General features: G+C 34.4%; 2 protein-coding genes across 5 annotated transcripts in view; one reads left to right on the forward strand and one right to left on the reverse strand.

Moving 5' to 3' along the window:
• LOC117322117 overlaps positions 1-14,991 on the reverse strand; it is a 31,505-nt gene extending 16,514 nt beyond the window's left edge. Inside the window, exon 1 of the mRNA XM_033876873.1 lies at positions 14,687-14,991. The gene's annotated coding sequence lies outside the window, so the exon portion shown is untranslated. The remainder of the gene's footprint in view (positions 1-14,686) is intronic.
• On the forward strand, positions 1-27,563 carry LOC117322118 (kelch-like protein 26). 4 transcript variants are annotated; one of them, XM_033876876.1, is made up of 8 exons: positions 1-126; positions 5,061-5,734; positions 6,481-6,581; positions 12,777-12,957; positions 22,316-22,431; positions 23,193-23,393; positions 24,833-24,949; positions 25,208-27,563. In XM_033876876.1, the coding sequence occupies exons 2-8, from the start codon at positions 5,472-5,474 to the stop codon at positions 25,300-25,302; spliced, it is 1,074 nt and encodes a 357-aa protein (XP_033732767.1). In that variant the 5' UTR covers positions 1-126; positions 5,061-5,471; the 3' UTR covers positions 25,303-27,563. The 4 variants fall into 4 exon arrangements, with proteins under 4 accessions (XP_033732767.1, XP_033732768.1, XP_033732766.1 ...); XM_033876877.1 differs by lacking the exon at positions 1-126 and adding an exon at positions 1,857-1,973; XM_033876875.1 differs by lacking the exon at positions 1-126 and adding an exon at positions 1,985-2,191.
• The last annotated feature ends 187 nt before the right edge of the window (positions 27,564-27,750 follow it).

Here is a 27,750-nt window from a genome sequence, read left to right on the forward strand (position 1 = left end):
TCAGTTTCTATGATATCGCACAGGTTGAGCCCAAATATGACTATAAAAGGTACAAAGTGGTGAGTGAGCCGGGGGCTGCAAGGATTACGACACCCGACAGGGAGAATCTACAAATTATCTGTAACGGTAAGTAGTTTCACTTTAAGATATCAATTTCGCTTAAATTCTTATTATCTTTCCGAATATTTTATTCCTCATCCCAGTGATTATTTTTACGCTATTTTAATACATAAAGACATTATCATACGTGCGAAGTAACAGAACCCTGAATAAGTAAGGTAAGTATATAACAAAGGATGCAGCGAGATAAAATGTGATCATGTCAGGTTGGTGCTAATTATGTATGCAGGACAATTTCCAATACAATATATATTAAAATAATATAACAAAATCCACCCCGATAACACGTATTATTATTATCAATAACATATCAGCAAAATTATATTCCACGTAATAGACATAAATGTCCAAGATGGGATATCGTAACTATAATATATATTGTATATGATTTATACTCGCATTACTTTTGAATGTTCCACAATGATCAATATTGAAACACAATAAACAGAGGGGCAACAAAGCAATACATAACACAAATATATACGTAATATTGTTTATTAAGGAATAGTAACATATCGGCAAAGGTAACACACACAAAAATCTGCTTACTAGAAAACCCGGAAGTTTTTTCTCAAAAGGCATATAAGATATAAGCACTTTTCAATACAAATTTGAACAGATTAAGTTAGATGTACTCGGTGAAACTCGTGAGTATGAAGGCAAAATATTCCATATCCTCGTCACATGATCTACCTATTCTAATGAGATATCCCAATAAGGCATACTTATACCCAGACAATTGTCTTTACACAAAAGAATCAGTGACATTATTATTCATAACAGGAACTTTAATTATCACAATTTTTATTTTATTTCATTCATTTACCTTTTTCTCTTAAAATTGATTTATATGTTAATTTATACAAGAAAAGCTGAATATTATGTCTTTCTACAAAGAGGAAACTACTAATAATAAATTGCTTTAAAGGTGAATGGGTACTATTTTCTTATGGAAATCTTATTGAAAAGTAAATATAGACGGTTATTGAAATACTGAATTGAAAGGTCAATAATATTATTATGTTTTATATAAAATCACATATTTATTAAGCTTTATTACACATTTACTATGCAGGTAGCCAACCACCGCCAGGTATATAATACATATACGACATATAGCAGTTTAAGGTATGGTTGATTGCACCTGTTATGAAAACATACATTAGTTTCTAATAAATCTAATGATTGTTACATCCTGAATATCATATTCCAAACGCCACTACTACTTTCCGGAATATCACATTCCATTCCCGTCTGTTATTGTGGGTTGCTTTACCTTTTATTATTTTTATGCACTCATTGGATATAATACGTTTTATATGTAAATTAAGATTTCCCCACAACTGTATAGCTATGTGGTCTGGCGATCATTGAACGTAATATACAAGTAGGAGTGAATTATTAGAGGACAACAAATAGCACAATACTGTAGTCCGTAGTTAGTTTTCTCTATTATGATATACAGTACACACTACAATGGTCTATAGGAGGCGCGTTATTGCTGAATGGGATCTACATAATGCCGCTATTCAAATTTTAATTAGTTAATGTAAAGACTAGTGATAATAGTTCACTGGTCGCTGAATGATTCCGGTCAAAGCATGATACACACGTAATATATATTTACATTGATATACCACCAAAGTTTAGTATAAATCGTACAAAGGTAACAAAATCCATTCAACGCAAGTTCCTTTAATACATTTGCTGCATATACATACATTAATGTACTTTAAATGCGCCACACACCTTTTCCATGTTTACGTTAAGATATTTACTAAAAATCCTGGTTAAGACCACAGGGCTTTGCTGACATGGTGGTTGTTCAAAGGCTTTTACCGTCCTATCTCACTGTAAGTATATGTACGTGTAAACTTCATACAGGAACAACGACAGAGAAATTCTAAAAAGTTTGACAACTGACACTCTGTTGATTACGTATACAATTACTACTGGTTACCGATGTAGATATCGTCTGGATGCAGCAAACAAACGATAGGCATTTTAAGACACCAATGTGTGGCCTCTTAAAATCAGGGTGAATATATTTCAATGTTTAATGAATGGGCAGGTAAGTGGATTTTTATCTACAGATTTGTTTAGGGTGCATACTGTTTTGAACTGTTATATAAATTCTATGTTTCATTTTAATCAATAAATATAAATGTTAGCCATGCCATGGGAAATTATACGAACATTATGATATACAGTCGGTTCAATGAACCTTTCTGTGCAGGTTGTTGGTTTTGATAAATCATTTAGTTAAGCTATGTATTGACATGGTTCAGATCATTTATATTGGACCTTGGCAGATATCAGCATATCTGTATAATATTGACACACCTGTTGAATTCTAATCAGACAGGTAGAATGTTAATCTATGCACGGATCGATAATATATAGTGTCATATCCAAATAGTTAACTATGCACGGTAGTCAGTAGTGTGAACCGATCAGAACTGATCTAATACAGGAAATGGAAATAAAATCGTTATATTGTTCATTAGGGATAGAAAAAAACGGAGGTTATTGACGGAAGCATTCATGATTAAATAACACCCATGCATTGTTATCAATAATGGGACTTTCAGGTTATTGGTAGATATTAACGATCTCCATAATCACCTTCATTTCTCTTTTAGATAAAAAAAAAATCCCGCCACAACTTGAAAGTTGTGCGTATAGCATTTTAATCATGAGGACATGATTCAATTAACAATAATTAGAAAACATGTGTTCGTAAGTTACATATGAAATAATGTCATTATTTGTAAAACGAGTACATTAATATAATTCCTAATTAATAAAAAAAAAATCGGTTTGATTTTAAAATTATAAGAAAGAATATACTGCATGTAGGATACTGTTTCTCTAATCAAAGTGATTGAACAGTGATGACAAAATTAGCATGGGAAATTATATTTAAATTCAATACAAAACAATTGATTTGACAGCCCATTGTCTACCTTAGCAACAAAGGACAAGAATTTTAAACATTGCCTGATGAGTCGTAAAAGTATTTTTAAATATTTGAACTGTCGTTTGTATATTGACTGTTGTGTCGGAGCTTAGCGAGCCATTGTTGTTTTTATTGTTATAGAGGATCTAACAAAACAGAGTATGCGCAGCTTAACGACTCCGTGCTCCAGTACTGTAGTGGCTTTTCCAGTTAATAACACATTTCTTGTGCTGAATATGCTTTGTGAAAGGATTGTTTGAAGTGAAGTGTCAAGTAGACACTCGCTTTCTCGTAAATAATTCAGTGAACAAAGCGAAATACCTGTTGTTATTGATCGGGTTTAGAATAGGTACTTGGTGACATTTCGTATCTCAAATATTTTCTTTTGTGTTTAAACCGATCAAGGCATTTTATTCTGTAGGCATTAATAATAACAAGCTTGATCAGAAACAAGATAAGATATCTGTCTTTTCATTTCCAATGGATTCAATTTCTTTTTAAGTGTTCCATGTATAAAATTGCGTTCAGCATGATGCTACACAATGTTTAGTTTTCTGAGTCATACAAAAGCTTTTTCGGAATACGTTTATGGTAATATATAACATAGTTATGTACAAACAAACTGGCGGGTGTCATCTATAACGCAAACGACACCCTTCAGGATAACAATGACTGATTTATTTATTTATTTATTTATCTATTAATTTATTCATTTATATTTATTTGTTTTCTCTCACATTTTCGATTTTCCACTATGACCTTTTTAACAAACGTTGAAGTGTTTAGTAGAATGAATTATAACATGAACAAAAAAGTTACTTGAGTAGATATTTTGTTATGTCCCTATAAATATTCAAGTGAAAGTTGATACTGAAGGTGTCATCAAACTTACTATAAATCAGAATTAATCAACAATACGGTAGCATATATACCTGACCTTGCAGGAAGGTCACACAGTAAATATAAGTAAAGCGACAGATCTATATATTATTTATCGATCAAGGCCATGTGTCTGTCACATCTAACACGGGGTGTATGCATATCTGGTTTAATTAAATATAGGGTTTACTGGCATAGATTTGCGTGACTGTTACCAATAAAAAGGAATGGCTAAAAATCAACATGCCATCGGAAAAGTTAGGCATACATACCTACACAAGTTATGTGAGAAAATGACACAAGATACGTATGTTAATACGTACAGGTTCTTCCCGAAAGTTTACACAGGATATTGTACAAATCTATCTGTGGTGACAGGATCACCTCAAATCAATGCGGTATTATTGCACGGATTCTTCCCGAAAGTTTACACGGGATAATCTATAAATATATATCTGGTGACAGGTTCACGTCAGATCAATGCTATGTTATTGCAGTATCGGATCTGTTCACACCTGTATAGTGGACTCTTTGACCCCATTACCTGGTGATTTACTACATCAGTACTATATAAGCCGGGCTAATTTATGATATTCTCCCTGCCGGTACATTTATTTACCAAAAACCAATATTGGAAAGGGACCGCTTGAAGAACATATATTTACTACGTCAAACGAATTGTCACCATTATGAGTCAATCGCACGTAATAACGAGTCCTCAAAATAAGGCCAGATAAGCTAAAACATTTTGTACTTTTAAAACCGAAGAATAATATAAACCGGCCCGTCTTTAGATAGTTACATAAAACAATGTAGATATGTTGCAATTTCGGTACTTACACTGCTTAGTAAATAACATTTTCTGATACTTTCTACACTGAAAATAATAATACTGATATTGTTAAGTGTCTCAATATCGTAAGTATCGCTATTAATTTTGAAGGTTTCAATTGTGTTTCTTTTGTTTCTGCGACAGGTAGAGAGCAATAGAACCCCGAGAAAATATTTACGGAATTCGACGATTGGACCATCATAATATAATAATCATTGAGCTAATTACATTTTCTATATTGATTGATAAACACACTTTGTTACATTTCAGATACCTAAATAATACCAGTATGCTGTAAAGCAGGGAGGTCAAGAGTTGACGAAACAGATGCAATGCTAACTCAGTAGATGAAATTGGGACTGTTCATGTGAGGAGGTGTGAGATGTGTCATCTCAAGTTCAACTAGGTACCTCATCTGATATGAAGAGCATTTAATCGCAGTGGAACCGAAAGAACACAGATCTGAGAGGCCATTGACGACATTATAGTTGACAATAGAAAGAGTACAGTAAGCAGTTTAACTGACACTGGAAGGCTTCAAATATTTTAATGAGCTAAACGTTAGGATTTGACAGTAGGTGGGGGTCCTGGGGAGCAAATCTCGATAAATGCAACTGTGTGGGTTTTATTAATTCTAATGACATACTTTTATGATGTGTGACGTCAAACCGGTCAAACACTATGACCGGTTACATCAATTCTCCGGCCAAGCCTATCACTATACAACATCGGCTGTATATTATCAACAAAGCCGGGACTGGAGAGGCTCACTACATTGTCCTCACACCAGACCATTCAGACATCCTGTCGTACAATGTCAAAACTGACCACTGGAAAATCACCAAAGACATCTGCAACTTCGGAGTTGCAGAGGTTGACAACCTGCTCTATATATTTGGAGGGTATAATAAACGAACTGCCAGGCATCTGGACGCATGCTTCAGGTAAGCCACCCTATAAGCATATTGCGTACTGCAAATTAACATATCTAAGTGGTAGTCCTATTTAGCGCTTTTTGTGCTGCATTCCGCTAAATTATGATAGTGCTGATTTAAATTGCACTCATCTTGTTAATTTGGTAATGCGCGAAAATTTGAATGCGCCAAACTTATCAGTACTTTGCAGTATATCACAAATAATTATAATTAAACTAATTAAACACAGATGTGTGTTCTTCAGGAACACTCGTATGTGCACAAATACATTTTGGGATATGAAGTTTTACACAATTTTGTTAATTATATACTCATTCTGATAATTGCTTCTATTAATCTATATTTTATATTTTTAAGTAAATCGATTTTATAAGATTTCCACGCTAAAGAGTAAAAACAAAGACAAAGAATATTGTTTAAAATCAAGAATAAATCATCCAATGTTCCACAGGCAATCATTAAATCGGACAATAAGCCCGTACAAAACAATAACATACCCCTAAGAGGAAGACATTAAAACACAAAGACAAAACAACAGAAAAAAACAACAGAAAAAGTGTTGACATGGATCACATTGTTTAAAGTTTATTTATTTCTCTTTTATTTATTCATCTTTTTATCTTTTGACATATTCAGTAAGGGAAAATTTCAGCAAAAACACTGTCACGTTTAACTTCTGTTTGTATATACAAACTGCGTCTATATACCAAGCAAACGCAAACTAGAACGCTTAGATGATGATGTGTATGTTACAGATATAACCCATTTGAGGGCATATGGTCTGTGTTACCCTCCATGCCAAGGCCACGTGCGAAGTTCTCTACCGACGTACTAAAGGGAAAGATCATAGTTACCGGTAGGTATAAACATATTTATATGTATAATTATATAACCACCATGACGAATGCTTATCAAAAGAACTCTATTTCCCTTATATACATGTACATTACTAATTTCATATTGCCTTGGTTCTTGTATTGAGAGACTGTTATTACCACGATCAACACACGTAGTTATGAAATAGGTAGTGTATTTATTAGACCAATTTATAATGTGCTGTTATATATTAAGAGTAAGCAGAATCAAGTAATACAGGTCGGCATATGATTTAATTTCAATATGCTCACGAAACGTTTAAACACATGACGAAAATCTATTGTTTTCTATTATCGCATCCACAGCAGGATGTCAATTAATTAGTATTGAGTTAAAAAGGAGAATCATTGGATAGAATTAACTATAATTGTTATAATTTTATTGATTATCAAGCATTTTAAATCGATTCTAAATTAAAAGTAATGGCTTGGCTAGACTGCCTATTCAAATAAACACAAAGTCAAATCCACTTTTCATACTTTGTGTAGGTCAATCATACATTCAAACTGTTTCGCCCCGCTGTAATAAGGTTTCATAATTAGATACTTATCATATAAGAAAAGTTCATTCTACTAGCCAGTTTGCATTATTGTAAAATATAATGCAAATTTCCACGCTCAAAAATCAAATCAAAATCAGTTTAATTGTGATGATAATCTGCCTTTATTTGGTCGTGTAATATTGAAACATTGCATATCCGGATGCATTCAATATCACTTGTTCCATCTAACAACGCAATTATAGAAAGTAATTTATACGACACACCTTACACATATCCATCTAATTACTGCTGGCTGGCATTGACAAACGTATGGATTATTTATGTGTTTCAACTTGGCGCTATTGTTTCCATGTCTTCTCAGAGGTACGATTAAATTGAGAATAAACATCATAAAATAAATAATGTATATATCAGACTGAAAATTGTAAAATAGAAAAACAAGTTTTAACATAACATTAGACAAACGAGTCTCGTTACAGACTAAACATTACATGTAGATAAACGAGGCTCGTTACAGTCTAAACATTACCTAGAGACAAACGAGGCTCGTTACAGTCTAAACATTACCTAGAGACAAACGAGGCTCGTTACAGTCTAAACATCACATGTAGATAAACGAGGCTCATTACAGTCTAAACATCACATGTAGATAAACGAGGCTCGTTACAGACTAAACATCACATGTAGACAAACGAGGCTCGTTACAGACTAAACATTACATGTAGATAAACGAGGCTCGTTACAGTCTAAACATTACCTAGAGACAAACGAGGCTCGTTACAGTCTAAACATCACATGTAGATAAACGAGGCTCGTTACAAACTAAACATCACATGTAGATAAACGAGTCTCGTTACAGACTAAACATCACATGTAGATAAACGAGGCTCGTTACAGTCTAAACATCACATGTAGATAAACGAGGCTCATTACAGTCTAAACATCACATGTAGATAAACGAGGCTCGTTACAGACTAAACATCACATGTACACAAACGAGGCTCGTTACAGACTAAACATTACATGTAGATAAACGAGGCTCGTTACAGTCTAAACATCACATGTAGATAAACGAGTCTCGTTACAGACTAAACATTACCTAGAGACAAACGAGGCTCGTTACAGTCTAAACATCACATGTAGATAAACGAGGCTCATTACAGTCTAAACATCACATGTAGATAAACGAGGCTCGTTACAGACTAAACATCACATGTAGACAAACGAGTCTCGTTACAGACTAAACATCACATGTAGATAAACGAGTCTCGTTACAGACTAAACATCACATGTAGATAAACGAGGCTCGTTACAGACTAAACATCACATGTAGACAAACGAGGCTCGTTACAGACTAAACATCACATGTAGACAAACGAGTCTCGTTACAGACTAAACATTACCTAGAGACAAACGAGGCTCGTTACAGACTAAACATTACCTAGAGACAAACGAGGCTCGTTACAGACTAAACATCACATGTAGATAAACGTGTCTCGTTACAGACTAAACATTACCTAGAGACAAACGAGGCTCGTTACAGACTAAACATCACATGTAGATAAACGTGTCTCGTTACAGACTAAACATCACATGTAGATAAACGAGTCTCGTTACAGACTAAACATCACATGTAGATAAACGTGTCTCGTTACAGACTAAACATCACATGTAGATAAACGTGTCTCAATACAGACTAAACATTACCTAGAGACAAACGAGGCTCGTTACAGACTAAACATTACCTAGAGACAAACGAGTCTCGTTACAGACTAAACATCACATGTAGATAAACGAGGCTCGTTACAGACTAAACATTACCTAGAGACAAACGAGTCTCGTTACAGACTAAACATCACATGTAGATAAACGAGTCTCGTTACAGACTAAACATTACCTAGAGACAAACGAGGCTCGTTACAGTCTAAACATTACCTAGAGACAAACGAGTCTCGTTACAGACTAAACATTACATGTAGACAAACGAGTCTCGTTACAGACTAAACATCACATGTAGATAAACGAGTCTCGTTACAGACTAAACATTACCTAGAGACAAACGAGGCTCGTTACAGTCTAAACATTACCTAGAGACAAACGAGTCTCGTTACAGACTAAACATCACATGTAGATAAACGAGTCTCGTTACAGACTAGGCTGGGATACCAAATCATAAAATTGTACAAGCTTTTAAGTACAATGTATATGTTATGTGGATTTGACTTTGTACGCTTTACATATGGTACTAATGTTTATTAACCTGGTGTCGGGGTAAAATAAGTACTAATATTGTGTTGGTCCTGGTGTCGGGGGTACAATGTGTCGGGGTAAAATAAGTACTAATATTGTGTTAGTCCTGGTGTCGGGGGTACAATGTGTCGGGATAGAATAAGTACTAATATTGTGTTGGTCCTGGTGTCGGGGGTACAATGTGTCGGGGTAGAATAAGTACTAATATTGCGTTGGTCCTGCTTCTGGGGGTGTAATAATTACTAATATTGTTTTGGTCCAAGTGTTGGGAGTACAATAAAAACTAATATTGTGCTGTCGTTGTGGCGGGGTACAATATATAATAATAATGTGTTTGTCTTGGCGTCGGGATAGAATAACTACTAATATTGTGTTTGTCCTTGTGTTGGGGTATAATAAATACTAATATTGTGTTGTCGTGGTGTCGGGGTACAATAAGTAATAATATTGTATTGTCCTTGTGTCGGGGTACAATAAGTACTAATTGTTTTTCTGGTGTCGGGGTACAATAAGTACTAATTTTGTATTGTGCTTGTGTCGGGGTACGATAAGTACTAATATAATGTTGTCCTGGTGTCGGGAGTACACTGATATTAATATAATGATGTCCTGGTGTCGGGAGTACACTGATATCAATATAATGATGTCCTTGTGTCGGGAGTACACTGATACTAATATAATGATGTCCTGGTGTCGCGAGTACACTGATACTAATATAATGATGTCCTGGTGTCGGGAGTACACTGATACTAATATAATGTTGTCCTGGTGTCGGGAGTACACTGATATTAATATAATGATGTCCTGGTGTCGGGAGTACACTGATACTAATGAAATGATGTCCTGGTGTCGGGAGTACACTGATACTAATAAAATGATGTCCTGGTGTCGGGAGTACACTGATACTAATATAATGATGTCCTGGTGTTGGGAGTACGCTGATACTAATATATTGTTGTCCTGGTGTCGGGAGTACACTGATACTAATATAATGATGTCCTGGTGTCGGGAGTACACTGATACTAATAAAATGATGTCCTGGTGTCGGGAGTACACTGATACTAATATAATGATGTCCTGGTGTCGGGAGTACACTGATACTACTATAATGTTGTCCTGGTGTCGGGAGTACACTGATACTAATATAATGTTGTCCTGGTGTCGGGAGTACACTGATACTAATATAATGATATCCTGGTGTCGGGAGTACACTGATACTAATATAATGATGTCCTGGTGTCGGGAGTACACTGATACTAATATAATGATGTCCTGGTGTCGGGAGTACATTGATACTAATATAATGTTGTCCTGGTGTCGGGAGTACACTGATACTAATATAATGTTGTCCTGGTGTCGGGAGTACACTGATACTAATATAATGATGTCCTGGTGTCGGGAGTACACTGATACTAATATAATGATGTCCTGGTGTCGGGAGTACACTGATACTAATATTGATGTCGGTGTACAATAAGTTCAAGTATTGTGTTGGTCCTGCTGTTGGGGGCCGATATTTCGCTGTTATTCAGGTCAGCATGTTTTCCCAATCGTGTAGGCCAGTTAATTAGGCTATAAAACAACCTAGCTGTTTCTTTAAATAATTAATTTCATGTTGTTACCCTAATCAGCCTGTTTTCAAAATAAATGGAGTGTGCTTATTTAGTTATTTATAATACAGGAATCTATAAATAGTTCATGTTCAGCTAGGTCTCGCTGATAACTACCAACATGCACAACGTTTACGCAATTTTTATCTTATATTGCCTCACTAAAACAGTTCTGTTTTAATCGTTATCAATATTTAAATGTTCCATGAAAACACGTCTCCTAAATTGTTATAATGAAAGTGTAACAAAAGAATAATAAGGTGTTTTTAAAATTATTTGATTCCAACTGATTTGATATGTATTTTTACATGGATATCGTAAGTCCTACTTCTTTAACCATAACGTGAAGTAATAGTGCCCTAGGCGATACTGATTGAAAATAAAAGGGTTGTTTCCAAACAGGTAAATAAGTAAACATGTTGTTTTTAATTTGTGTTAAACTAGGCAATCAGTAGTTGTCCATGGTCACCAATAGTTACGATTGTCAATGGCGCAGGATGAGAATGACCTTGAACTTTTTGGTTTTCGAAATGAAAAATGTTTACCAAAAAACGAAAGCAATACAATCTTATTTATTTTCTGCAACACGATTAGTTGAGTGTTTTAGGAGAGTTCTAAATCAATAACGTGCCCTTGTGTATAACGCATGAAATTATCCACCACGACAAATGTAATACAGTTAAAGAGCTGAAGGTAACATGTATTTTATCAAAATCGAATATCCGTTCAAGGTCGTAAGTCCAGTACAACGGATACGATATCGAAAATCACATGTATGCTCTTTGCATAATACCGCATAAACCACGTTTACTCATTGACTCATTGAATAATACAGTTAAATATCACGTTTACTCATTGACTCATTGACTCATACAGTTAAATATCACGTTTACTCAATGACTCATTGACTCATACAGTTAAATATCACGTTTACTCAATGACTCATTGACTCATACAGTTAAATATCACGTTTACTCATTGACTCATTGACTCATACATTGTACCATCAAAAACCACGTTTACCCTTTGAATGATAAAGGATAACAAAATCAAAAACAAAAAACATGTTCAGTCTTTGAATGATACCACCAAAAATCACGTTTACTCTGAAAATACTTGCTATTTGCTTAAGTATCAGCCTTTTGCATCAACTTTCTTTAAATAATCCAAAGTTGTTAAGCAAATTCAATTCGGTTTGTGTAAATAAATACAATCTGTATTTCTTTGGATATGGAAAGAGAAGACTTACAGCAAAGCTAGACTGTAATGAATTCGTGTTGTTAACGTTTAATCGAAATGCATGGATGTAATATCTGCTAAACCTATTCCATAAGGATTTCAATGCTATTCATGAAAACTAATTTCATGTTGCCCACGCAGTGGACCCAAATCCGAACTTACATAAGCAACACAAAAATCTATAACGGAACCACATCAACGACCAGTAAGATATAAGTAAGAAATGAAGTTAGTTTCTACGGGATGGGTTGGGGGGATCAATGGATTTGTTCGTTTTATATGCAGATCTAAGTAATGTTCGTGTCACTTGTGCAATCCCTTACCACTGATAACAATCCCTTACCACTGATAACAATCCCTTACCACTGATAACAATCCCTTACCACTGATAACAATCCCTTACCACTGATAACAATCCCTTACCACTGATAACATCTCCGGAAACAATAACTGATCTAGTATTGTTGGCAAAGAGTTTTTATGAGTTACATTTTAAAACTACTGACTATCTCATAATATATTTTGATATGTTTTAGTGATTAAGGTATAACAGCTAACAACTTGTTTTTTGAAGGTGGAGAGCTGCCAGATGGACGACAGTCAGTCATGTGTGATATGTTTGATCCAGCCAAAAACTCATGGACGGAACTGCGCCCTTTGATATCGCCTCGCTCAAACCACGCATGCGCTGTATTCAATGACGAGCTGTACTGCGCCGGGGGATGTAACGGGAACCAATTTCACAATAACCTATGGTGGGTAAACTATCTATAATAATATTATTTTGAATAACAGATAGAATACTTATCAACTTAGCATAATGAAAGTATTATGCCAAAAATGAAATAGACTCGTTTTTGAAAAAAGGTTAAATAACTGATACTTCAATCATAATACGCTATTTCTGAGTTAGTCTCCACTTTCGAGCTCTTCAACAAAGGTATCAATGTACCAACATCATGACAACCATAAGACGAATGTTCGCCTTTTGATTCCAGCCCTACCTCCTGTATTGGCAAGCTGCCTCCACAACAAAAAAGGCTAAATTTCAGGTGTGATAACTTCGCGGAAAGTGCAAATGAGTAATCGGAAATTGCGTATTCCAATAGATTGCAAATGTCATTCACAAAACGGACGTTTTGATGTTACAAACATTACTTATTCAAATGATCACCTTCTAATTATATTTGCTTGAAATATTTGTTTGGTTACCTATTTCAGTAACAGCCGTTGGTCTCGAGATAATTCTGTCATAATCATTAGATCATATCATTCCAATCATCATGTTTATGTAAAGTGACTGAATAACCTCTAGGGACACCTGGGACGTATATATAATTTTCCTATCAACGCCAACCCGAACGATTGTACCTGTCTGCATTCCCATTCATAAATTACAGATACACTTTGGCAACCTACTTCCATATTACGACTTGTTTGTCAACTAATCTTCATTGTCTACAATAAATAAAAGATATATGAATAATATATATATAGATAGATTATATGACCGAAGTACATCACATGAACTCATTATTGTTATGTGTTGCTATTACCAAGAGCTTATCTTAAATGTTATTCATATGATATGAATCTCATGGGGCACAGGCTTACACTTGGTTCCCCAAGAAATTAATTGGACTTGGCGTCATCTTTTTAATGGTAATGTCGGCTTATAACATGAACATAGAATTTGTTTTTCAGAGCCAATCCTCCAATCCATGTTGTCAGCTGTACATATACTGTTGTTGTCTATAATAGTGTTTAAAGTTGCATCTATTGCAAGCGAAAACCATTTTGTACTTTTTGCACACGGTCTTTGAATCACAACGCTGACTTTCCATTATTTTCCTTTTTTACTAAGAAGTCGGTAGGTTCACGATTAATATTAAAGACTTAAAAGCATACTGGCTTTCAGAGTATGAGAATTCCCTGAACAACGGTAAAACAGCATACTATCGATTCCTATGACTGTCAGATACCGCAATGGCTAAATATATCAGCATTAAATGCCCCTTTTCACATTTCATTTCGTGTTATATTGTTGATCAGCCTAGCTGGACCTGAAAATTAGTGTTATATATTTTTTCTGGAGTATGACCAGCCTGCGCCGTCTATGTTAAGGGTTTGTGACGCCCCGAAATAAAGTTTGTGTCGTTATGGTATGATAAGTTAATGTCGCTGTATTTCGACCATTTCCTATTGTTGTTTTCAGTTGACAAATGTCACGTGTGAGGTTCAGCAGATAATTCACCTCGAAAATAACTATCAACTTCTTAACACGGAGAAGGGTCACGTACCATAAAGATTATCTATACAAAGCCGTAGGCAGATAATAAAAATGATGGTATAGGTTGACTTCAAAGTCAATATTATAGTTGACCAATCAATTAAAATCAGTTTTTCACTCCAATTTTTCAATTGTAATGTCATTGTTTCATAATTAAGGAAAGCAATATTATATCGATAAATACCAAATCATACCTGTCTGAGATGTCCATGTCCACGAGTTTAATCAGATTTTAGTCCATTGACTCCCATCCATGTTTAATTTCCGTGTACTTATCCAACATTTCACCATACGTAGTCACAGAAGATAAACGCTGGTTCTTTTCCCTTAAGATATAGAAACAAACAAAACATGAAATGTTATAAATCTATAGACTTCCCATGTACTACTCTTCTTGTTTACATAGTTGTTTTTTGTAATGTCAAAATTAATTAGTTGGAAAGTATTGTGATTGTCTAATGCCCCTACATCACTCTACATCACCTAGTTGATGTCAGTGTGGCGCATCCTATCATGCTAGATCACGTTTACTTAATGACACGGGAGCATTGAGACCGAACATTGATAATTCAACAGGTGGAGCCACTATCGACATCACATTGCCGGATCACGATTGGTTCACGGCTCAGCGATTGGGGCAGTTATTATTGTTTTACCTGATTTCATAGTCGTAACTGCAATTGCTGCTGTTGTTAAATCTACCTTTTGTATTCACAGGAATACCATTTTATACATCAACACTCTCAGAAAATTACAAATTATTTCGTCTAATATGGAAATGCATGCACAACATGTATAACGGAGTTTACAAATAGTATTACGTTCATGTCAGCCAAGTAACGATCAAGTTTCCTATATAAAAACGGGTAGTACATTTTGGTAACTTCTATTTCAAAATGACTGAGTAGCTCGTAATTTGAGGCCATTTATTGCAAATAAAGTGCAGGCAAAGCTTTGTTTGCTAGCATATATCATGGAACAAAGTCATAGAAATCAATCGCATATCTGTGTGTATGTCTGTCAAATTATATGTATATTGTACAAGATCAAAATATGTTCCGATCTGAAGAGCTCCTCAGTCTTGACGTAGTTTGTAAGTGCCATACCTTAAAATAGACAAATATCTTTTCGGATAAAAAAGTTAGGCCTATATACTTCCTTATTTTGCTGTTTAACTTTAGTTGTGAGCAGTTAGATAACTTATCACCAAATTCTTTCAAATTAATACAAATTGTGCTGTAAATGAACAGCTTGAATCCAAGTATATATATAGAGAGTTTCAGAGAATGTGACCCGATGACTTTACAAATAATTGTACTTTGACAACTGTTTGTTATTTCCACGGGGGCTGTGTTGTTGATGGCATTATACCGTTGGTCGTAAAAACAATGCTTTGCATTGACAAGTGATCCGTTTCTCGCTTTGTCTGTTCTTTTAAGCAGCCCATGGACTGTTCCTTTCCCAGTTGGCTAATTAGCTTGAAATGATTTATTTATTTATAAACCTCTGGAATATACTAAACCTATAGCGAAAGCGTAAATTCCCTCGTCTGATAAATTACCTAAAACCAATAGAAAACGGTTTCAAGTACCATATATATTGAGTCTGTGCGAAACAAATATTTTTTTAAAGTACACTGAATGTTTAAGCATGACGACAATACACACATTTTCTGCGTTCAATTTTAACTGATCGATACTATGTTTCGTTTGCAATTTTCAAACCGCCTACATCACTTTGATAGCGACTAACAGTTCAAGCTTCAAGCCGATGGAAAGTAGAAATTACTCAAAATCAATGGTTTTATAATTTCTTAGGGGGGGGGGGGTATCTTTTTTATTATCTTATCTATCAAAACTAATTGAATATAATTATCTTTACTTATAATTCAGTATTTGCTCATCAGTAATGATAAATAGTCGTGTTTGTTTACCAATAAAGATAAATACCAGAATTTGCTCATCAATATTTATAAATAGCGGTAATTGTTTATCATTAAAGATAAATACTGGAATTTGCTCATCAAAAATTATAAATAGCCGTATTCGTTTACCATTAAAGATAAGTACTGGAATTTGCTAATCAATGATTACAAATAGTCATATTTGATTACCATTGATGTTACCAATTTTTGCTCATCATTAATGATAAATACAGTATTTGCTCATCATTAAGGATAATATAGTATATTCTCACCATTAATGATAAATACAGTATTTGCTCTCCATTTTGCTTATCATTAATGATAAATACAATATTTGCTCTCCATTAATGATTAATATAGTATTTTTTATCCATTAACGATAAATACAGTATTTGCTCTCCATTAATGATTAATAAAAGATGTGTTCTTCATTAATGATAAATACATTATTTGCTCATCAATAATGATAAATGAATACCAAATTAACATTGCTTTTTTAGAACAATAATTATAATTAGTCGTATTTGTTTACCATTGATGTTACCAGTATTTGCTCATCATTAATGATGAATACAGTATTTGCTCACCATTAACGTTAATACAGTATTTGCTCACCATTAACGATAATACAGTATTTGCTTACCATTAATGATAATACAGTATTTGCTCACCATTAATGATTAATACAGTATTTGTTCTCCATTAATGATGAATACATTATTTGCTCATCAATAATGATAAAAACAATACTAAATTACCATTGCTTGTTTAAAACAATAACAAATCAGCATCACCAATATTAACTCACTATTGATAATAAATACCCGTATTTTCTAAGCATTGATTATAAGGGAGGTAAAAAGACATACAGAATATTAGATTATATAATATTAATACACTGTCGTTAGGCCATCTCTTACACGGATTGGTTCGGTCCTGATAAAGTTACTATAGCTTGGCGTCAGGCAGGAGTTTGATACAGTAGAATCATGAACAAAAACAGAAAATTAGTAAACCTGTCTTTCCAGGACTCGCCAGTAATGCTAATGGTCTAAAGTGTTGACACAAGGGAGACGATTGAGGAATCCACAAAAATGTCAGAATCTAGAATCGGAGGTACAATAGTACCATAACAATGACTTAAGGCCATGTTTATACATGAAAAGATTGTGATAAATATGACATGATTATAAGATGTCCTAATTATAGTATCAGACAAAGTCATGTCTATATTAAGACGTTATATAGATCATGGTATACTTATGTAACCTTCATATACAGACATACTTAACTAACCATACATTAACCTTTAATGTAATTTTAATCAACCTAAAGATTTTTTTTTCATATTTCTAACCTTGACACTGTCTCACCTTTTTTTTATCAATTCCCGACGGTTCCGTTATACTTGTATTTCTGTGTGTTTCGTTCACAAGTAATCCTAGAAAATCCACGGTGTCATCCCCTTACCATAGCCGATTAACAACTGCACAAATCTATACAACACATGCACAATATGTTAGTATACATAGCAACGAAACCAACGAAAATCAATTACATATTTATTATGGTAATTCGTCGTTAGTGCTATAAGTGTCCTACTCGATGCAGTAACTACCATATCGCAGACGCCACATCTCATAATTACTCATATTGCTATTGTATACACCTCAGAACTATTTTCTCCGTAAATAACTTGTTTTCCAATTGTTACCGGTGATTGATCGATCAATACGCGAGATTACCACGGTCTGATTTGCCTCCTGCCGTTTTATATTGATCAACTTAATGCTTTGTCTCTTAAGTAATATGTCCATGCAAATTAGCAATCAAAACAAGACAATTGAATACGGTTACTATAATACGATACTCACTATGTCAATGACTTTGTCCCTTGTACGACTGCTGTATAACGGTCATCCCAAGGTGTAGTAATTTAGCAGTCATGGTCCTTTGTACAAGATTACATACCTGGCTTGGCTAGTCGGGGACTCGATGGATGTGGTAATTCAGCATATGCTAGGCAATATCCGGTTATGTTGTTTCGAACGGCGTCCGTTTAAACCAAGGAAGATTCCATCAGATAACGAGAAATCACCGAACAGGACCATATACGCAGATTATCACTGCTTCGATAGGTCCGATAATATGCGAAAGTGCATTCTCTTTAGGAGACTCTATGTACTCTTGGTTGCTGTTCTGATGTTCTTTCATGCAATACGTAAAATGTTGAATTATTACAGTGTCAAATTACCACGATTTTATCTCGTTAATTGTATTATGTATAAACAATATAACACTTTATAGTAGAAATGCCTCAGGAGATATTTATTGTGGAAAAAAATGCAAAATATTCACAAAATTACATAATTACGTCTATTTCGCCAATATTTCAATATTTGATATGGACACACTGCGCCATACCCCCTTAACATCAGTAGCATGTCGATGGTAGATGCAGTGTTTAATAGGGATAATCTAGGTAGTCTTCGCTGTGTAAATGTGGGACAGGATGTTTGTGTTTTGACTTCAGTGATACAATAACCTAAAATATATCGATATTACCACAGACATGCAATAGCTGTGAAATAACATTACTTATAAATAGAATCAAACCATACGGCATGTGCTGGGCTGGACATTATAGATGTCATAATATGGAGAAAGAAACCTAAAAGCATGCTGTAATTATTATTAGCTTTCCTATATTGACTGTATATTTCATTGTTTTGTACAAAATATCATAAATGGCGAAGGAAGGGGGTGCTCTTTTCTTTAAAAGAGAGAAGTATTTATACTTGTATATTCATAATATCTACCTCTTACATTTCATGGCATTATCCGAATGGCTTGCCTTTTTAATATATTCCGGTATGTACTCTAGGGAGACGCAAGTGAATCAATTATGGAAAGAGCATTTTGAATCGCGTATTCGTTTGTGCGATAGATCAATGAACTTATTGAAATGACACAATCACAAAAAAACCGAATCATGAACCATTTTTATTTTGCTATTGTAATGGTGATATTATTTGATAACTATTTGATAAATATCCTTGTCAGCTTATGTCTAATCAGCATTTTATTGTATTATGGCAGTTATTTATCGATAAATGTATTGATATACCCGTCAGATCTACTATAATTATAATACAGAATTACACCAACAACAACAACAACAACAACCACAATAACAACATTTGCCATGACTTTGGAGTCACGCAACACTCGAGTCTGACTATGGTTTAGATACAATACACAACACTAGGGACAAGCAGAACTACCATGACATGTTATTTGAAGAACTCTGGGAAATGTACCTTCGTACAAACTACGGTACACCTTCTGTATGATATCAGATGTCTTAACTTCAGTGTAGCATATCATCATAATCTGATATTTTGCGAAGCTGTTGCCTATTGTTTTTTTCCTCTACTCAATTAAAGAATCTGGCTCCATGTATAGTTGCTGCTAGGCTTTGCTTAATAGCGCTAACACCATATTACTACCGTGTCCTTGGTAGGAATACAAATTGAATTTGTGTAACAATCCATCTTTATTTTTGAGCTGTATCCTTTGAAAATTGGCGACCTCCACGTGCAATGAGGAGGTAATATATGTATATATATTTATATATGATACATATAAAGTACTTGTAAATAGTGGATCATTTCCAGGCGCCAATTTGAATCAAACGCTGTGAACTTGTCTCGACAATGAACTGTTTGCACTAGAAAAGCATAACATATAAAATTCCTTTGCATGTTAACAACTGAAGGAATTGTCATCACCTCATCAAACAAGCTGCTGTTAAAGTGATATGCCGTTGTTCAATTATTACGTTTCTCTCGGGCATACGTGTATAGATCTATCAATATTTTCACATTTGTTCAAAAATTTATATATTTCTTTAGCAATATAACGATCGAAATGTTATAACTGAGATATCTCTATATGTTTAACACTTAATAGAAAAAGGGAATGAAGTCACACATTAACAAATGAGGTATAACTGGCATTGAAATGTACAGTTCTTGAATATGCTCGCTTTGTGAATTGCACAAAAGATACACTCGAATGAACAGCTTAATAGGAATCGGTAATAGAAAATACCCTTCCGCGCGTGCTGGGGCTCCAACATGTCGCTCTCCGAGCGAAAATACTACCCCTAGCTGGCTGAGTGATTCCAGCTAGCCGAGGCGAGTATGGTGATCTTATACCCCCCACTTTTATAGTATCACCTATCAAAATGAGCTTAGCAATACAATAAATGATTTTCAACATGAATGTGCACCATACAGCTATTTCGTCCTGTCAGACATTGATCGCCAAGGATGCTAGATTTAGACTTTCCCTGGGGGCTAAAACGTTTGGAAAATATAAATGTATGTTGTTGATATAAACAAAAAGTATGTTATATATAAGATATAGGGATGTAAAGGTTTTCATTAGTCCTGTCCAACATCCCTTGTAGTGACGACGGGCTGGTAATATATAGTACCAAGTACTGACAGTTAATGTACTATAGTTTGTTGACAGATATGTTATTCATGAACGATTGATCATTCCTTCACGTTAATAGCCTAACGTCACGCTAATCAAAATCTAGATGTCTACCTGTGATTAATAAAAAGCTCTGTAATATCGAAACAGGTTGTTTTAAAGGGAAATCAATCTCAAGCATCACGGGTGTCTTCCTTTGAAAACGCATAATGACAAATATCAACACAACCAATTATCAAACGGGATATTTCATGTTTAGAGTTTAATCACGTACGTTGTCTGTTTTATAACTTATTTATTTTAGCTATATAACGCATGGTGGCGACATAGCAAAAGCGTGTACTGTAAATTACTAATGTTTCGCGTGTGATTTATTTTCACGTGAACACGCAAGAAGAATCAATCACGAATTCCAAATTCTTCTTGCATGAAAATAACATCTTTGTATTGCTGTAAAGCTATATGTTACCGATATTGGAGTCTTGCAGAGTTCAACACTCTATAAGTTCATCATTCGCGAATTTAAAGTTATTTATAGATCAGCGTTTGCGAATATATGTCTTAACGAATATGTCTGAAGAGGTAAGTTTACGAAATGAAGTATTCGCGAAATATAAATGATCTACGTTAATGTGTATTACGTATAGATAGTACACGCATGTATGTACGCATAAATATTTCGGCATATACATTGATAAGGTCCCAGTCATTCAATATCCACTCTTCGATTCAGACTGGTTGATATACCACCTGGTAGACGCATTAAGTTTTGGAGTCATTCCATCGTTAATAATAAACGAGGCCAAATCGTCCATTTGAGCACATTAAAGGTTTCATCTACCTTTAATGTGCTCAAATGGTTTGTCTGATTTATAGACATTAAAATGTTGATTTGTATTAGTGAAAATGTCATTTACATAATGCATGCAATACATTAACGTTCATGAGCAAGATGAATAAACACTGATTAACAGCACTTACCCCAATGTAATCCTACAATAACCTCTACTGTATAGATGTGAGCATAAACCTTTTCTAGGTTGTAAAGGCATTCTTTCATTATCATTGACATTGTTTTGTCGTCCTCTCAGCTTTAACTTTCCTCTTCAAATTGACCTCCTTTCATTATCAAAGAAGCATGAAACAATACGTATTACGCCAGCAGCATGCTGGGATGAATAACTATTACCCCTTTTTCTTCAAATGAATACATATCATTGTTGATTATTAACCTTAGTCCTGAATTTATGACTTTTGAAGTCACTATCACTATATGATTTTGTTTTCTTTTTATCAGTACATCTGTATGTTTAATTTCTTTTTAAGGTATGTAATAATATGTGATACTATCTTGTTTATATCTATTATACATGAAACATTTAACTATATGTCACAGGGTATATGAAGGACAGAAGTGGCAGGAGCTGGACAAGGAGTGTCCACAGAAACTACCTATTAATTTGGACAGATTCGCAATGGTCAAACAAGGACGATCATTTTACTTTATTGGTGGTAGGTATATATTATAGAAGTCACAGGGGCCGCTTGTGCACTGGCGACCAACATCGATCAGGACGTGAAGGCCGCTTATGTCTAGCGATCAACACCGATCGTGTTGTGTGTATAGCTAGAGGTCGCTTATGTACTGGTGTAACACCAATCGTACAATGTAGAGGCCGCTTATGTATTGGCGACCAATACAGGTCGTGTGGTGTATAGAAACCGCTTATGTACTGGCAACTAACACTATAATCGTGTAATGTAGATGTCACTTAGGCAATGGTGACCAACACCGATCGTGTGACGTAAATGCCGCTTATGTACTAGCGACCAACACCGATCGTGTGACGTAAATGCCGCTTATGTAATAGCGACCAACACCGATCGTGTGACGTAAAGGCCGCTTATGTACTAGCGACCAACAGCGATCGTGTTGTGTAGATGCCACTAATGTACTAGCTACATTGTACCAACACAGATCGTGTAATGTTAAAGTCGCTTGTGTACTGGCGACTTTGATATCCTTTGATAATTTGCTAGACAATGACTATTTCAAATGCGTAAGAATTATTATCTAAAATGAAAGAGTATATTAAGAAACATATTGTTTTCAATCATGAATATGGGTTCTGAAATAGATAAAAATTTAAGGAACGGTGTCAAATAATTATGAACTATCTTTTAAATCAATAGAATCATTCTGATTAGAATATTTTACTTTTATCATCCTTAGTAGATAAATTTACTCTAAAGAACATTATTTTTTGTTTTAGGTGTTTCCTGTAAAAAGGATAGAGATTTTCCTGGACGCTTCAAGTTTGTGACAGAGAGACGTATATTTTCCTACGCCACCACTGTCTCTGCTCTAGAGGAAACTCAAAATGATTCAATGTCATCCCGTCTTGTGTCCCCATGGTGTAATAAATTGCCGACTATGACATTCGCCCGTCACAGTGCCGGTGTAGCAGCAATTGGTTTGTATTCACGATCAGTTAGGCATAACATAGCAGACTTTGGACATAAATACGTCAAACTTTTAATTTACGCACGATATATGAGGCATAAATGTTTCAAACGTAAAATAATGACACTGTGTGGAGCAGAAATACGTGTGTAGATTTATACAACAGTTGGTATTGCGTAATGAATCCGTGTATTGTTGTATAGTTAGGTATATCTATGTAATACCGACGTTCAGACTGTTTGATAATGGGAATGGAACTCTTAATTATTTTGTTGTACACATTACAGTTGAGTGTAAAATAATATTTACAACCTATTGCACTAGCATTGCACTACATAGACTATAGGCAGACTAGCAGATCACTACAATTAGACTACAGGTAGACTAGTAGTGCACTACATTTAGACTACAGGTAGACTAGTAGTGCACTACATTTAGACTACAGGTAGATTAGTAGTGTACTACATTTAGACTACAGGTAGACTAGTAGTGCACTACATTTAGACTACAGGTAGACTAGTAGTGCACTACATTTAGACTACATGTAGACTAGTAGTGCACTACATTTAGACTACAGGTAGACTAGTAGTGCACTACATTTAGACCACAGGTAGACTAGTAGTGTACTACATTTAGACTACAGGTAGACTAGTAGTGTACTACATTTAGACTACAGGTAGACTAGTAGTGCACTACATTTAGACTACAGGTAGACTAGTAGTGCACTACATTTAGACCACAGGTAGACTAGTAGTGCACTACATTTAGACTATAGGTAGACTAGTAGTACACTACCTTTAGACTACCATTAGACTAGTAGTGTACTACATTTAGACCACAGGTATGCTAGTAGTGCACTATATTCAGACTACAGGTAGACTTGTACTGCACTACACTACAGGTAGACTAGAAGTGCACTTAAACCAATCAAGCGTGACCATTAAAACCCCTATACAGGTAATGGACAGTGACGTGGCGTATGTCTTATCTGTACAGCTGGCTGCTGTCTGCCTTAGCAGCCTTCCCTGTCTGTTATCTGGTACTGTTTGTCTGACTAGATCCAGTTTTAAAAATGGAAAACAAGTTCTGCTTAAATGAAGCATAAGAAAGTTCTAATTTCTAATAACCCTGATGCTATTTTCGCATTAGGACATTTTAGGAGGTAAATTGTACAAATACCTACATTAATCATTCATTATTTTACACATACATATTTGATATAGATAACGGAATTATTTCAAAATGTGTTATAGAAAATAAATGTCAGTTATTTTAAGAACAAATGGGCTATTGTTAGGTTTCGCTGGGGTCTTCAGACTGCCATGTCTCTTCCACTTGTTCTCTCGATTCCAATGCATCAACAGTATACCTTGTTGCTATAGTTGAATCGAGATCTGACCAAGTAAGAATATACATACATTTAAATAAGTTTTCTCTTTTTAACATCAGGTCATAAACTATACGTTTTTGGAGGGTCAGTATTAGAGACAGGCCAACAGGTACGATTGGTGGAGTGTTTTAACACCGCCACCGGGGAGTGGGAGGACGACTTCCGGTTCAGGAAAGGTATTCAATAATTTATCATAAACACCGGTTTTGTATTATTTTTATTGTGCATTGCTAATTGATAATGTTAAGACACAAATATGTTATTGCTTCCCAACGTCATTATCTTATTTGGAAACTGACAACTTGGCATACATCTGATCACGTGTATACATTCTGCCTCATCTCAGTTTTGTTGTTCAAATGAAATAAAATTTCTGCATCATTGCTCGTTTTAATTTTCTCGCTAGTGTTGAATATAATATTTTATTTAATTAGGTGATGTTTCCAATGTGACATGCGTAGTACTGGAGGTTCCTAACAAACAAGATGATGAGCAAGTGCACTACAAACTAAAGTGGGTGTTATGGTGACCACAACAAATACCAAGCGTCTGTGTGACAATTGTGCTCTAAGAAACGCTTGGATAGTCAATGACACCAACACTTTGATTGTTCAGTTAGAATCAATGTATTGTGCATGCTGTCACAGAAAGGAAAACTATAGCACTTTGGGCCTACATGTAATGAAATGATGCATATTTGACCGAAGACTTCAGCCTCAAAATGTAGTCTTCATTTCACGACATGATTTCATTTTTAGTTCACGTATATAATTCAACTGAGGAAATTTGAAAGGAAACAAGCTGACGTAATAAAGGAATTATACACAAGAATGTTCCTTTTTGAAACTGAAGGTTGAAAATATTTCCTTTGTTGATATTTCATTGTTTTATCAAAATACCGTGACATTCATCAATTGCATATGACATAAAAATTGATAAAAGTAATATTACTTTAACAATGAATATTTGCAGATATGCTCGCATTCAGTAATTGACGTCATGCAATAACTTTTTAAATGTAAAGTCGAAACGTCACTACGTAATCTACATGTATGTTGTAACGATGACGTCATTACTGCACAACACTTGTTATTACATGATGCAATACGAATATGACTTAGATGTTTTCAGTACCATAGCTATGCATATAGTAATATCTCACATACTTCATTTATCGTCGATCTCGAGGTCTTCCATTTGATACATAACCTATTCATTTTACATTTAATAATTTATGCTGATATCTGCCTAATGATTATAAGGCAGCAACTTTTAAAGTATCTTAATGTTGAAGCACTTGTTAGGCCTGATAGTGGTTCTTAAGAACTACGTTATTGTAAAGATTTTGTGATTGCAGCAATGATTGACATTAAGGTTTAGCCTACAAGTTATACTTTGATATGTTGAGTTCGATTAGCAGAGTTGAAAGAGAAGAAGTAAGATCCAATTTCATTTTATTACTTTTTTTATTTATTTTTTTTTATTTTTTTTTTTTTATTATTTTATTTTTTTTTTTCTAAAGATCTGAGTAAAAAATTGTCTACTGATTACCTGTGTCATTCCAACTCAACACTTAACACACGTTTAGGGCGCGTGTGTCCTACATGGTAGGTGGGGACAAGTAGTTTTTATAGGAATGGTATATCATTTAATTTTGATATCTACACAGATTTTTACTGCTTTGTTAAATATCCTCATCTGAAATCAGATTTCGTACCGGTCTGCATCTATTGTCGGGTTGTTTAACAATATAAATTCGTGGAGAAAGAATCAAGATAGCCTATCAAGGTAAAAGTGCAAATACCGTTCATCATCCTTTAAAGAGGTACCCATTAGATAAAAATAATGATTACTTTATCCTATTCAAATACGAAATAACAAATGTCATAGTCTAATTATTTACTAGTAATGTTTTGGTTATCAAAATATCCAGGATATGGTTTGAATTGATTTTAACAATAATTGATCCATCAGTGTTTAAATATTTATCTGAATGTGTCGTTAAGAATATGGCTCCAGGTATATAATGCCACACAGCCGTTCTATCATTATTATGTACCGTTAAATTGATAATCTACTATGATCCTAAACTTCGAAGACATGATTATCAGTATTGTCGTCATAGATATATTATAATATCGTATGGGATGATTGGAGAATCACTTTTACATTGCTAAAGGATGAATGTTATTACAAGATATTAAGGATGCTGATATGTGTATCCTATTGTTTATCGACTTTTTGAAACGAGCTATATGATTTACATGCTTGTCGACTTCCAGGAACATAAATGGTTTACACTGCCGGTGAATGCTGTTGTTACAGATATGAATTTTGCAGCATTACTCTTTAAATAGAAACAAGTCATGCATAGTATGGGTAATAAGGTATAGTGATGATATTGTTTTCTTGAAATAAATGTGATTATAATATGAATAGTTGTATATTCACAAAATAATTATGTACTCTAACTTGTCACTATGGAATTGAAAATTGTCTGTCGTTCCGGCTCAAGTAATAATGCTCTTATGACAAAGGACAATCTTTTAAATGATGAACGCGCACAGTAATTGATCCTCTACGACCTAGTGCCGGAACATGTCAACGTTTTAAAGAAGACTATTTATACATGTTAGCGAATATTGTTATATTCTCTTTTGTGAAGCCGCCCTTCTAAAAGAAGCAAAATTTAAATTATGTCTTTTTTTAAAGTTTTTAATCGAAATTTGATATAATCAGTTCTTTTTACTGTCAAATTAGTTAGATGAAGATTAAAAATGCTACAACAGAGACTGACTTGCCGTTTTTACATTAAATAGTGTTTTACCGAGACACAAAATATACTTTTGTGTTTTGCCTTAGTTAAACTACCTCGTTTGTCATATATAGAGATTTAGAGATTAATCATCATACAGCCATCAACTTCTGTTGATAAGGCAAATATCCTTGTCCCATCCATACATAAAAAAAGAAATAC

The sequence above is a fragment of the Pecten maximus genome, chromosome 2 (assembly GCF_902652985.1).
Source record: "Pecten maximus chromosome 2, xPecMax1.1, whole genome shotgun sequence".
Taxonomy (NCBI): domain Eukaryota; kingdom Metazoa; phylum Mollusca; class Bivalvia; order Pectinida; family Pectinidae; genus Pecten; species Pecten maximus.

Excerpts from the sequence above, each read along its gene's own strand:
- LOC117322118 (XM_033876876.1), top strand. The coding sequence starts at position 5,472 with ATGACCGGTTACATCAATTCTCCGGCCAAGCCTATCACTATACAACAT. Across the intron at positions 22,432-23,192 it reads ATCATTTTACTTTATTGGTG|GTGTTTCCTGTAAAAAGGAT; the intron begins GTAGGTATATAT and ends TTTTTGTTTTAG. Across the intron at positions 23,394-24,832 it reads TGCCGGTGTAGCAGCAATTG|GTCATAAACTATACGTTTTT; the intron begins GTTTGTATTCAC and ends TTTTAACATCAG.